Source organism: Bombina bombina, chromosome 5, assembly GCF_027579735.1.
Source record: "Bombina bombina isolate aBomBom1 chromosome 5, aBomBom1.pri, whole genome shotgun sequence".
In the NCBI taxonomy this organism is placed as follows: domain Eukaryota; kingdom Metazoa; phylum Chordata; class Amphibia; order Anura; family Bombinatoridae; genus Bombina; species Bombina bombina.
The window spans coordinates 591,439,921-591,454,491 of record NC_069503.1 but is presented as its reverse complement, the minus strand read 5'-3'; the positions used below and the strand labels follow the sequence as shown (position 1 = coordinate 591,454,491).

The window sequence follows — 14,571 nt, the reverse complement described above, 5'->3', positions numbered from 1 at the left end:
GACGCGTTAGCAGTTCCTTGGTTTTACCAACCTGCTTACATCTTTCCGCCTCTAGTTCTTCTTCCAAGGGTGATCTCCAATATCATAATGGAACAATCGCATGTGTTTCTGATAGCACCAGCATGGCCTCACAGATTTTGGTTTGCGGATCTTGTCCGGATGTCAAGTTGCCAACCTTGGCCACTTCCATTAAGACCAGACCTTCTGTCTCAAGGGCCGTTTTTCCATCAGGATCTCAAATTGCTCAGTTTGAAGGTATGGAAATTGAACGCTTAGTGCTTAGTCGTAGAGGTTTCTCTGACTCAGTGATTAATACTTTGCTACAGGCTCGTAAGTCTGTTTCAAGGAAGATTTATTATCGGGTTTGGAAAACCTATATTTCATGATGTTCTTCTCATAAATTCTCTTGGCATTATTTTAGAATTCCTAGAATTTTACAGTTTCTTCAGGATGGTTTGGATAAAGGTTTGTCTGCAAGTACTTTAAAGGGACAAATCTCTGCTCTTTCTGTTTTATTTCATAGAAAAATTGCTAACCTTCCTGACATTCACTGTTTTATTAAGGCTTTGGTTCATTTCAAGCCTGTTATTAAATCAATTTCTCCTCCTTGGAGTCTTAATTTGGTTTTAATGGCTTTGCAGGCACCTCCATTTGAGCCTATGCATTCTTTGGATGTTAAACTACTTTCTTGGAAAATATTGTTCCTTTTGGCTATCTCTTCAGCTAGAAGAGTTTCTGAATTGTATGCTCTCTCTTGTTAGTCTCCTTTTCTGATTTTCCATCAGGATAAAGCTGTTTTACAGACTTTGTTTAAATTTCTTCCTAAGGTTGTGAATTCTAACAACATTAGTAGGGAAATTGTTGTTCCTTCTTTGTGTCCTAATCCTAAGAATATTCTTGAAAGATCTTTACATTCTTTGGATGTTGTAAAAGCTTTGAAATATTATATTGAAGCTACTAAAGATTTCAGAAAGACTTCTAGTCTATTTGTTGTTTTTTTATGGTCCTAGGATAGGTCAGAAAGCCACTGCCATTTCTTTGGCATCTTGGCTAAATCTTTTGATTCACAAGGCTTATTTGGAGGCGGGACAGTCTCCAAAAAAAAGACAGCTCATTCTACTTGTTCAGTAGCCACTTCTTGGGCTTTTAAGAATGAAGCTTTGGTTGACCAGATTTGCAAAGCAGCAACTTGGTCTCCTTTGCATACATTTACTAAATTTTACAATTTTTATGTATTTGCTTCTTCTGAAGCAGTCTTTGGTAGAAAAGTTCTTCAGGCAGCTGTCTCAGTTTGATTCTTCTGCTTATGATTTAAGTTTTTTCTTGAAATTTTTAAGAAAGTTTTTGTACGTATTTAATTTTTCAGAGGAAATAGCTGTTTTTATTTTATCCGTCCCTCTCTAGTGACTCTTCTGTGGACTTTCACATCTTGGGTATTTCTATCCCATATGTCACTAGCTCATGGACTCTTGCCAATTACATGAAAACATAATTTATGTAAGAACTTACCTGATAAATTAATTTCTTTCATTTTAGCAAGAGTCCATGAGACCCACCCTTTTCTTATGGTGGTTATGATTTTTTGTATAAAAGCACAATTATATTTCCAGTTCCTTTTTTTATGCTTTTTTACTCCTTATTTTATCACCTCACTACTTGGATATTCGTTAAACTGAGTTGTGGGTGGGGTGGGAGGTGTATTTATAGGCATTTTGAGGTTTGGGAAACTTTGCCCCTCCTGGTAGGATTGTATATCCCATACGTCACTAGCTAATTTACTCTTGCAAATATGAAAGAAATGAATTTATCAGGTAAGTTCTTACATAAATGATGTTATCTATACCTGTATATGTCATATAGATATACAGTATAGGTATAGATATATATTTAAAAAAAATGATCAGATATATCTAGAAATATATATTTAAATATAAAAAGAAAATTTTCTGAATGTAAAATATGCATAACTACATTTGAGTGTGAGATGAACCCACCTGGCTGCAAATGTAAAATATGAAGGAAATCCGATAAGGAGGAAACTGGCAGTAATGGGATACATGGTAGCACTAGGGCAAACAATGGTGCAAGTGGTTTTGGGGGTAAATTCTGCAAAGAACAGTCATGCACATGGAAGATGCTTTGTAACCTCAGACCACCTTTTAATCTTACTACTATGCATGGAGCTAAACAATATAAATGTACAACTACTACGAGACTAGTACCAACGTATACCTTCAGTTTCCCTCACTCTTCACTTTAAACAACTTGTAGACTTAAAGTTCAGCACTTCAATATTCAGCATACTCCTTGCTGGAGGCAAAAAATTGACTAAGGAATCATGGGGAAGTGGGAGGGATTAAACCTCTACTGTGTGCAGTGTTTTGCCTTCTCTTGTAGGACTGGACTTTAATCCCACATGTGATGGCTCATCGACTCTCATCATCTCATGAAAAACATATATGTTTATATATTGAGATAGATAGATAAAAAGATAGATAATGTGAAGTATGGAGTGTAATGCTTATTTCATAAGGACTACATTTTATTTCTGACAATGGATTGATGTGATTTTTTTTTTTTTTTTTGGGCTAGTCGGTTTTAAGGGTAAGCCTGTTGTCCAGAGTTTATCAAGTCCTTATAGCTGTTGAATTTGATAAGTGAAAAGTGGACCTCTAAATATGTTGATAAGTATTGTTATTTTGGATTGTGGTTACATTCAATAGGACTGTCACATGTTAATAATGGTGCCATTTCTCGATGAAATGATAAAGAATACAAAAAGTCTCATTGTGATCATATCAACATTGTGTTGCTTTGTAAACAATGGAAAAAGGCTTATTGTGATTGCAAAAAACGCTCATCATCAACCATGAATAAGGCAGATAATTATCAAACAATAGACCGCGATCAACCCCTTAATTTTACGCTTGCATTCAACTGAATATGGCATGTCTGTAAATGTATTGACATTTATAGTTGTCAGATGGCAACTTTAGAATATTAATGAAAATTATTTGATGACACTCCTTATTCACTAAATATTGTCCCTGATTGGATAGAAATTTATAAACATCTCAAGTGAAATACAGTGGGGAAAAAAAGTATTTAGTCAGTCACCAATTGTGCAAGTTCTCCCACTTAAGAAGATGAGAGAGGCCTGTACTTTTCATCATAGGTATACCTCAACTATGAGAGACAAAATGTGGAAACAAATCCAATCACATTGTCTGATTTGGAAAGAATTTATTTGCAAATTATGGTGGAAAATAAGTATTTGGTCAATATCAAAAGTTAATCTCAGTACTTTGTTAAGTATCTTTTGTTGGCAATGACAGAGGTCAAAAGTTTTCTGTAAGTCTTCACAAGGTTGTCACACACTGTTGCTGGTATGTTGGCCCATTCCTGCATGCAGATCTCCTCTAGAGCAGTGATGTTTTGGGGCTGTCGCTGGGCAACACGGACTTTGAACTCCCTCCAAAGGTTTTCTATGGGGTTGAGATCTGGAGACTGGCTAGGCCACTCCAGGACCTTGAAATGCTTCTTACGAAGCCACTCCTTCATTGCCCGGGCGGTGTGTTTGGGATCATTGTCATGCTGAAAGACCCAGCCACATTTCATCTTCAATGCCCTTGCTGATGGAAGGAGGTTTGCACTCAAAATCTCACGATACATGGCCCCATTCATTCTTTCATGTACACGGATCAGTCGTCCTGTTCCCTTTGCAGAGAAACAGCCCCAAAGCATGATGTTGCCACCCCCATGCTTCACAGTAGGTATGGTGTTCTCTCTCCTCCAAACACGACAAGTTGTGTTTCTACCAAAAAGTTCTACTTTGGTTTCATCTGACCATATGACATTCTCCCAATCCGCTTCTGGATCATCCAAATGCTCTCTAGCATACTTCAGATGGGCCCGGACATGTACTGGCTTAAGCAGGGGGACACGTCTGGCACTGCAGGATCTGAGTCCCTGGCAGTGTAGTGTGTTACTGATGGTAGCCTCTGTTACGTTGGTCCAGCTCTCTGCAGGTCATTCACAAGGTCCCCCCATGTGGTTCTGGGATATTTGCTTACCGTTCTTGTGATCATTTTGACCCCATGGGGTGAGATCTTGCGTGGAGCCCCAGATCGAGGGAGATTATCAGTGGTCTTGTATGTCTTCCATTTTCTAATTATTGCTCCCACAGTTGATTTCTTCACACCAAGCTGCTTGCCTATTGCAGATTCAGTCTTCCCAGCCTGGTGCAGGTCTACAATTTTGTTTCTGGTGTCCTTCGACAGCTCTTTGGTCTTCACCATAGTGGAGTTTGGAGTGTGACTGTTTGAGGTTGTGGACAGGTGTCTTTTATACTGATAACAAGTTCAAACAGGTGCCATTAATACAGGTAATGAGTGGAGGACAGAGGAGCCTCGTAAAGAAGAAGATACAGGTATGTGAGAGCCAGAAATCTTGCTTGTTTGTAGGTGACCAAATACTTATTTTCCACCATAATTTGCAAATAAATTTTATCCAAATCAGACAATGTGATTGTCTGGATTTGTTTCCACATTTTGTCTCTCATAGTTGAGGTATACATATGATGAAAATTACAGGCCTCTCTCGTCTTTTTAAGTGGGAGAACTTGCACAATTGGTGGCTGACTAAATACTTTTTTTCCCCACTATAATTGTCTCCAATATTTATGTTATCCTAAGGATCTGGCACTATAAAGTATATAGAGAGCTATCATGTTTTAGTGATTACTAGGGGAATGGAAACATTTGCTTTTTTGCAAAATCTTTTTTTAATTAAATTTGTGTCACTAAATACATTTGCAGGGCTGATTTCAGATAGCAGTCTGGATATTAATCTAATTTTATTTATTTTTTCCTCACAGAAATTCTTAAAGGAGGAGTTTTAATCGGTAGAAATAAAAAATTATGCAACATTAATACAATCCAATGGAAGGACATTGTGAACAGCAACTATTTGAACTCAATAACATTGGAAACCAACAGTTCTGAATGTACAGGTAATCATATAACATAATGCATTGTAATCCTTTACCACAACCAAGGGTAAAATCCATAAGCACATATCCTGCTTGAATCTAACTGCAGCAACTAGGAGCCCATATGTTATAGCTCCTGGTGCTGTGTGGGGACTGTATGAGGAACTGTACCAATGCTTGGTTTCCTTGTGAACTTCTTCAAGCAGGTTTAATATAAAAAGCTATAGGGAGACAGAGATAAATTATATTGATGGCTGATCTACATAAAGGAATAGTTTAATAATTTATATACATTGCAATAGGTCACTTGAACTAATAACATTCTAGTTATGGATTGGCCAAGGCAGATAAAGTGTTTAATTTGTTACAGGTTAGGTACATTTTTGTTGGTTCCTTTTAACTTTTATTAGTAAAATAAACTACACACACAGAAACAACTCTTTCTACCTCATCCTGTAGGCAATGTTATCCATTTCACAATTTAATGCATACCCACATGCTCATTTAATCCAGAACACAAATTGCTTAAAATTTCCCTCTTTTGTGCTATAAAGTGCAATGAATGGATTGTTACAAGTAGAGCAAAAGTTTGGTACAATCATTCAGCTTTCCTTATCACGGGAGAGATGATCTAAAACTCTCTATTCTGGTGAGATTATCTAAGAGGTCTTGTCAGATAATTTAAGAAAAGCACATTTTGGCCTCTAGTTATCAAGCTCCGTAAGGAGCTTGATGGCCTCTGTTTCTGGCGAGTCTTCTGACTCGCCAGAAACAGCAGTTATGAAGCAGCGGTCACAAAGACCGCTGCTCCATAGCCTGTCCGCCTGCTCTGAGCAGGCGGACAGTCATCGCCGGAAATCAACCCCGATCGAGTACAATTGGGTTGATTGACACCCCCTGCTGGCGGCCTATTGGCCGCGATTCTGCAGGGGGCGGCGTTGCACCAGCAGCTCTTGTGAGCTGCTGGTGCAATGCTGAATATGGCGAGCGTATTGCTCGCCATATTCAGCGAGGTCTGGCGGACCTGATCCGCAGTGTCGGATCAGGTCCGCCAGACCTTAATAACTAGAGGCCTATAGCTTGAGAACTGTTTAAATAGCTAAACTGGATTCTGGGTGTGGAGAAACACATAGATTACAATTCATTGCTACAATAAATCCCCCCAATATATTGTGTGATTTCTCTCTCTCTCGATCATCAGGCCCCAATTTACCAAAATGAGTAGGTTCTTTACAGGAAAACTAAAGACAAGCCCATTCAAGGAGAACATAATATGAACGCAATAGGTATATAATAATATAAATGTTGACATTTTTCAGAAAAATCTACTGTGTATTTGAAAGTTAGATAGTGTTATTGTGTTGGCTTTTATTATGCCTTTGTGGCAGGGGCGGAACTACTGCAGTCGCAATTTTCGTGACTGCGACCGAGGCCTCTGTGGGTGGCCCAGCAGGTGTGACAGGACCTACAAACAGGAAGTGGCACATGGCTGTCAGTGACTCACATAGCATGCCCCGGAATATGGGCCGCTCCAATCTTGCACTGACAGGAAATGCTGTGTGCCCTCTGTTTCCTTTTTTTTTTTTAACTTTTTTTAAATTTTTTTAAAAAATTATTTGTATTGAGGTTTAGTTCATGGCACAAACAATACATTTCAGGAAAATCAATAACCATTAATTGTTTCCAGTTATACATCCAATATTTGCTTAACAAGTTATACGTAACATCATTATATGGTGTTGTTAAAATAATATTCATAAACATCATGCTTGCCAATGACACTGAAAGTCTTCCAAATGATATCTGAAGTCACTTTTGGACCTCTTCGTACTATAATAGGTACAAAGCTACAGAAAACACCCATGAACAAGAGGGGACCACTTGTGGATCCCAAATAATAAACCTCCGTTTTTTATTTTATAGAATATATATATAGCAGAATCATGTATTCAATAAGTATGGGCTCAAACCTAAAAGAGGCCATAACGTCAATTTAAAGTGCTTTGAGGCCCTCATGAACTATAATACAACCTGTGATAAGAGAAATAGTAGGCAGTATAGAAAAATACAGAACAGGTTGCTGACATTAGAGATATGCACATCTTAAAACAAAATTTGTAATGCAAGATCACTCATGCATAAGGTCAAGTTAAATTTTGTGGAACTATTAACAGTAATATGATAATTATAAACTGTAGGAGTATAACGTTTAAGTCTTAAAAGTTAAAAGGATTGAAGGGAGCAAGAGACTGTCATATATAAGATCATTTTCCTGAAGGGGGCTGTATGGAGGGGATCAGGGAGCTGTTTTTCAAAAGCAGACTTATGGGTAATAAGTAGAATTCTGTGCCAGAAATTACTTGGAACGGCGGCAGGGAATTCCGGAACTCTGACTTCAGCGAAGTTGTTGCCTTGTACCTCAGATAAAACACAGGACTGCAGCAGACTTCCGTTGAGAATAGGTGGCAAGTTAACAGCTGTGTGAAAAATAGGCTGTAGCGAATCAGTTCCTTGACAAGTGAGGACTCGGCTGCTTCAGAGAAACAGTAAGCAAACTGAAAGTCAATTCCTGGCTGGGAAGTAAACAGAGCAGCTGATGTTTAAATTACCCGGAGTTGTTTCAGACAGGCAGGCTGATAGAAATGGAATCCGAGTTGCCAAATGGGGAAGCGTAGAAACAAGAGCAAACGATATGCTCCTATAGTACTCAAAAACTAAGCACCTGTCTAAGGATAGAACACAGGTGATAAAGAGTAGGTAGGTTGGACCATAACAGTAAAGGTGGTATTAGAGATGGAAGGACACAAGTCAGTTTAAGGTGGAATTCCTGACAAGGGGGTGAGGATGACCACCACGTGGGAAGGTTTGCGATATATTTTGTGGGGCTAGGTGAGCATTGCTTATTATTGTTGATGATGTCCCAGAGCTCTGTATTTGTGGTAGGATATAGTTTGCTGTTTGCTGATGCTCCACTTGTGTCAGCATGATACTCAAGCTCCTTTACAAGTCACGAAAGTGCTGAGTTATTAGAGACTGGACCCTGTGCTCCCAAACGTCTACTGCCTCCATTACAGTTGATCAGTGTTTTTCCGTTCTGTTGACTAGTGTTGGCCAGCTGTTGAATACTCCTGCTTTTACCCGGAGAACGGGGAGGGAGGGGGTTAGGGATGATGTACTAAGGCTGCCGCCTCACCTAGCTAACAGTCCGGATCAGTGCCTCTGAAACTGCAATCTTCATAAAAGTAATATCCCTCTGTCTGGTAATGTTTCCTATTGCTATATCAAAATAGTGATGTTCCAGATTTTAAGTAGATTTTTAGATAATCGGCCGATATTGTAGATACAAAAGCCTGAGAAAACAGCCCTATAGAGGCTGAGAAATGTGTTGCTTTTAATAAAAAAACTGTTTTTATTATATACACTTGCTGCTGTGGTTTTGATTCTATCACCTTAAACCTTGGATCTGGGATTGTTACCTGTTGGGCAGTGGAGCTCAGTCTGCTGGGCGGCTGAGAAGTCCCAGTGTGCCTGTATTGCACCTGGAGGTGCTTTCAATTTTGTAAGTGTATCTATATCTTACAATTCTGCCTTACCATACTGTACTAGGCTATGGTGGTCCGTTTTATATTTCCTAATAGATGCTTGATGGTGACCCCCTTGGAACTTTAGTGTTTTGGATTACAGCCTGTTCCCATACAGTGAGCTGGACTACTGTGAAGTTCCAGCCTGTCTCATTAGCACCATAGGGTGCATCACGTTTGTGAGTAACCATTTGTTTTGCTACCTATTTTACTTGTGTTGGTGGTACTAGGTCATTGTGGCTCCTCTGTGTCCTTTCTTTTACAGATCATCTTTCACCAGGATCCGACCATCCTTTGACAGAGTGCTGCCTCTAGATTGGATATTTTTTGACTTTAGATTTTTTTTTTTTAATTTTTTTTTTTTTATTCAGTTAGTAATCTTACAACATTAATAACATATAAGTAAACTGTTAACCATTGAATTAACAATTGCACATACACATATCTCATAAATGGGAGTTCATGAGGCTCTAAACAGATGTCTCAGGCTATTAGGTCCTTCACATACGTGCTGAGATTTGGGAAGCTGTAAGTCTCTGAAAGAAACGGATATCGTATATTTCTTCCCAATTGACATCGGGGTGAGAGCATCTATTTGTTTATAGTTTCACTATTTCTGGGTGAATGTCCAAAATATGAGCACTCAATATCTTATTAGTTATCTTCCAAAACTTAGAGATATAACAAAGATACTTAGTTTGAGTTCACTCAAAAAATAACCAACCAACAAAAGAAAAGAAGAAGCAGGGATGAAAAAGAATTGAGAAAAGAAAGAAAGAGATAAGGACAAAAAGAAATAGAACATTGCAATTATTAGTTGCTGTGTTGTCTAAGTGTATGTTTTTTTTTTTTTTTGTAAAATGCCTTTCTAGCTTAAGAAAGAGGGAAGGGTATTATTGACTAGATCTAAAATTCTGCTTACATTTATCACTGTGTGTGAAGGATTCCCACAAGAACAGCATATCATGGTACATAGTCAATTGGCCTAGTTTAAAATAATAAAGCCTCTCTAAGATCAGATTTGTTTCCACAAGATTTTTCCATTCTGATAAACTAGGAGTACGTGTTGATTTCCACTTTCTAGGGAGAAGTTGATTAGCTGCATTCAGCAGGATGTGGAACAAATGTTTCCTTATCTTGCATGTGATGTTAACATAATTACATCTGGACTAGGTGGTATTTGTGTTCCTAGAATTGTATTAATGTTCTGGAATATGTCTGACCAGTATGGTTTGATGAAGTCGCATTCCCACCAAATGTGAGACAAATGACCCTCCTGTAGGCAGCCTCTCCAGCAAGAACTTGGGGACTTCTTAAAAATAAATTTTAATCTGGCTGGCGTTTAGTACCACCTCATCATGATTTTAATGTTAGTTTCTTTTGCCTGTGATGAATGCACTGAGTGAGAGAGGTTATTAAATCTACAAGACCAAGTTTTGGTGGACGTGGTCGTGTTGAGTTCATTATCCCACCTTTTAGTGTATGAAGGAAGGTTAGGGAAAGTGTTTGATAAGGTGAGTTTGTATAATTTGGAAATTATTCCCTTTGGTTTTTGTGTAGATATGCAGAGCTGTTCAAAAGTCGTAAGTGGACGAACTAGGTCTTTCTTATACTTGTGTGTGCTTATGTAGTGTCTCATTTGATGTGTGCGAAACCAGGATGAAAGGAAAGGGAGGCCTAGTGTGTCAAGCTGAGGTTTAGTTTTTATATTCCCATTGTCATCCAATATCAAGTATACGGGTAGTGAATGTGTGTGATCTGAACTAATGTTATGTTCTGGGGACATGCCTGGACTAAATTCTAGGTTATTCAATATAGGAGTGAGGGGGGGAGTATCTAGAGGATATTTTATTTGCCTTTTTACATATGAGCCTCCAGTCTGACCAAGTCTCGTTAGTAATGGATGAGGGGGATATGGAATGCCTATTGAAAAAGGTAGGGTTCCAGCTTATAGTGTTTAAGTGACAAGTGGTGGCTAGCTCCGTTTCTATTTGTACCCAGCTTTTGTAGGTAGACTTATCTGCGTTCGCCCATTCTGAGATTCTTTGTAGGGATATAGCGAGTTTATAAGAGTGAAGATGAGGGACTCCCAGGCCTCCTTCTTCTGGAAGCTTGAAAAGTTTTTGTGAATTTGTGGTGGTCTTCGCTGCCAGATGTAATTGTTTATGATCTTTTGCAAGGTAACTAGGTCTTTTTGGATGCCTGGGATTGGGACAGTCTGGAGGATGTACAGGATTTTTGAGAGGAGAGTCATTTTTGTAGCCTGAATTCTACTCAACCAGGAAATATTTTTTGGGAGCCAGGAGGAGGTTAGAGCTTGCAATTCGGCAATTAATGTACCATAATTATACTTACGTAAGTCGGATTTGGAGTTATATGAATGCCAAGGTATTTTAGATATTTAGTTTGTTGTTTAAGGGGGCATATTGATTTTAAAGTGTTAAGGGAACTATTTGAAAGATTTACGGGCAAATATTCTGATTTGGACATGTTCACTAGGAAATTTGATACTGTCCCAAATTGTGCCAGCTCGGTAATGGTTTGTTGTAGGGAAAGGGTGGGGTCTGTCAGTGTCAGGAGTATGTCGTCTGCGAATATGGCTAATTTGTGTGTTTGGTTTGCGATAGTAATCCATTTGATTTGGTTATTTAACCTAATTTTGATGGCTAATGGTTCCAGGGAGAGAATGAAAAGGAGTGGGGATAATGGGCAGCCCTGCCTGGAACCATTTCTGATTTCAAACTGGTCCGAGAGAGTGCCGTTAATTTTTACTTGTGCTGCGGGGTTGGAATAGAGAGCAAAAATTTTCCGAATAAAGGGGTCAGGGAAGTGGAAATGTTGTAGTGTCTTAGATAGGTATGTCCAGTCGAGTCGGTCAAAAGCCTTTTCGGCGTCAGTGGATAAAAATATAGTCGGTGTCTTAGATTGTGTTGTGTAGTCTAGTAGGTTGAGGATTTTAACAGTGTTGTCTCGTGCTTCTCTGTAAGGGACAAACCAAACCTGGTCTTGGTGTATTATGGTAGGTAGGATAGAATTAAGGCGTGTAGCTAAAATTTTTGCATAAAGCTTCAGATCTACATTCAGCAGTGAAATCGGCCTAAAGTTCGCTGGGGTGGTTGGGGGCTTTCCAGGCTTGGCTAAGACTGTGATGTTAGCTTGTAACATAGTGTCTGGGAATGGGAGCATGTCTGGGGTAGAGTTAAATAAGGTTGTGAGGTATGGTATCAAAAGTGCAGAAAATGTTTTGTAATAAAGACCTGTGAAGCCATCGGGCCCTGGTGCTTTATTAGGTTTTAGGTGTTTTATCGCCTCTTGAATTTTGGATGGCTTTATCTGGCTTTCTAAGAGATTGCATTGCTCTGGAGTTAGCTTTGGGATTGGTATTTTATCTAAGTATTGATTACAAAGAAGTGCGTGAGTCTCGTGATCTCTATGAGGGAAGAGGTTATAGAGTTTGTAATAAAACTCCCTAAACTCTTTAGCTATAGATTTAGTATCTTCTAAATGTTTATCATTGGAGGATTTAATGGAATGGATGTAGTTTTTTTGTTGCTGTCTCTTCAAGGCTCTAGCTAGCATTCTACCTGACTTATTACCTTCTCTATAGAAGGTTTGTTGTATGTAGAGCTGCTGTCTTTGAGTTTTAATATGTAATATTGAGTTCATTTTCTTTCTTTTAAGTGTAAGTTGTTCTAGTATCGCATTGTCGTTAGGATTAGATTTATGTTCAAAGTCTAAATGAGTGATTTCCGCAGCCAAACCCTCTAATTCCTCCCTGTTTTTTTTTTAATTTGAGCAGCCGCTTTAATTAACTCGCCCCTTATAGTGCTTTTATGGGCTTCCCAGAGGGTTGCCACATCCACATCTGGGGTATTATTGAGGGAAAAATATGTTTTTATATGTTCCGAGAAGAGCTCTATCTGTGCAGGATCTAGCAATAGAGAGTCATCTAATCGCCAATGAAAGTCTCGTAAAGGGGCTGACGGCCATCTAATAACACATGCTACTAAAGAGTGGTCTGACCACAATGTGTGGCTGATATAAGAGTGTTTGGAATGGGAAAGGACAAGGTGGTCTACTAAAATGTAGTCTAACCTGGAGTAACTACAATTGGGGTGTGAAAAGAAAGTGAAATCTGATTTTTGGGGATTATAATATCTCCAGGTGTCATGTAACACAAGAAGCTTGAATTTTTGCCAGATGTAGTTGCGGTTTGGGATTTTTGCTCTAATACTAGGGTATGAGCAGTCGATTGTGGGGTCTAATGGAAGATTTAGGTCTCCTGATACTATTAGGGAGCCCTTGGCGTCTTTGAGGATAGAATCCGTTATTGTGGCGCTGAACTTATCCTGGTGTGAGTTGGGGGCGTATAGATTTACCAGGGTTACTGGTTTACCGTATAAGAGGCCCTTTAGACATAAATATCTGCCATCCTTATCTATGCTAATTAGCATTTTAGTGAATGGTTCAGACTTGTGGATTAGGATACTGACTCCATTAATTTTTGGGTTGGTACTGTGGAAGTGTTGGGGATAATGCGGGGAGAAATATTTGGGAATGTTTTTCCCTTTAAAGTGGGTTTCCTGTAGCATCAGGATATGCCCTCCTCTTTTGTATAAATCTAGTATGGCTATTTTCCTTTTGTTAGGGCAGTTAAGTCCCTTAGGCCTAGATTTGGAGTTCAGCGGTAAAAGGGCTGTTAACGCTCCGCGGGCTTTTTTCTGGCCGCACCATAAAATTAACTCTGGTATCGAGAGTTCAAACAAATGCTGCGTTAGGCTCCAAAAAAGGAGCGTAGAGCATTTTTACCGCAAATGCAACTCTCGATACCAGAGTTGCTTACGGACGCGGCCGGCCTCCAAAACGTGCTCGTGCACGATTCTCCCATAGGAAACAATGGGACTGTTTGAGCTGAAAAAAAACCTAACACCTGCAAAAAAGCAGCGTTCAGCTCCTAACGCAGCCCCATTGTTTCCTATGGGGAAACACTTCCTACGTCTGCACCTAACACTCTAACATGTACCCCGAGTCTAAACACCCCTACCCTTACACTTATTAACCCCTAATCTGCCGCCCCCGCTATCGCTGACACCTGCATATTTTTTTTAACCCCTAATCTGCTGCTCCGTAAACCGCCGCCACCTACGTTATCCCTATGTACCCCTAATCTGCTGCCCTAACATCGCCGACCCCTATATTATATTTATTAACCCCTAATCTGCCCCCCTCAACGTCGCCGACACCTGCCTACACTTATTAACCCCTAATCTGCCGAGCGGACCTGAGCGCTACTATAATAAAGTTATGAACCCCTAACCCGCCTCACTAACCCTATCATAAATAGTATTAACCCCTAATCTGCCCTCCCTAACATCGCCGACACCTAACTTCAATTATTAACCCCTAATCTGCCGACCGGAGCTCACCGCTATTCTAATAAATGTATTAACCCCTAAAGCTAAGTCTAACCCTAACACTAACACCCCCCTAAGTTAAATATAATTTTTATCTAACGAAATAAATTAACTCTTATTAAATAAATGATTCCTATTTAAAGCTAAATACTTACCTGTAAAATAAATCCTAATATAGCTACAATATAAATTATAATTACATTATAGCTATTTTAGGATTAATATTTATTTTACAGGCAACTTGGTAATTATTTTAACCAGGTACAATAGCTATTAAATAGTTAAGAACTATTTAATAGTTACCTAGTTAAAATAATAACAAATTTACCTGTAAAATAAATCCTAACCTAAGATATAATTAAACCTAACACTACCCTATCAATAAAATAATTAAATAAACTACCTACAATTACCTACAATTAACCTAACACTACACTATCAATAAATTAATTAAATACAATTCCTACAAATAAATACAATTAAATAAACTAGCTAAAGTACAAAAAATAAAAAAGAACTAAGTTACAGAAAATAAAAAAATATTTACAAACATAATAAAAATATTACAACAATTTTAAACTAATTA

The 14,571-nt window shown here is 38.7% G+C and overlaps 1 protein-coding gene across 1 annotated transcript in view; it reads left to right on the top strand.

Annotated features, from left to right (window-relative positions):
- The window catches only part of LOC128660625 (epidermal growth factor receptor), a 374,881-nt gene that overhangs the window by 123,061 nt on the left and 237,249 nt on the right, over nt 1-14,571 (top strand). Inside the window, exon 4 of the mRNA XM_053714556.1 lies at nt 4,877-5,011. Coding sequence (XP_053570531.1) covers nt 4,877-5,011 — 135 coding nt within the window. The remainder of the gene's footprint in view (nt 1-4,876; nt 5,012-14,571) is intronic.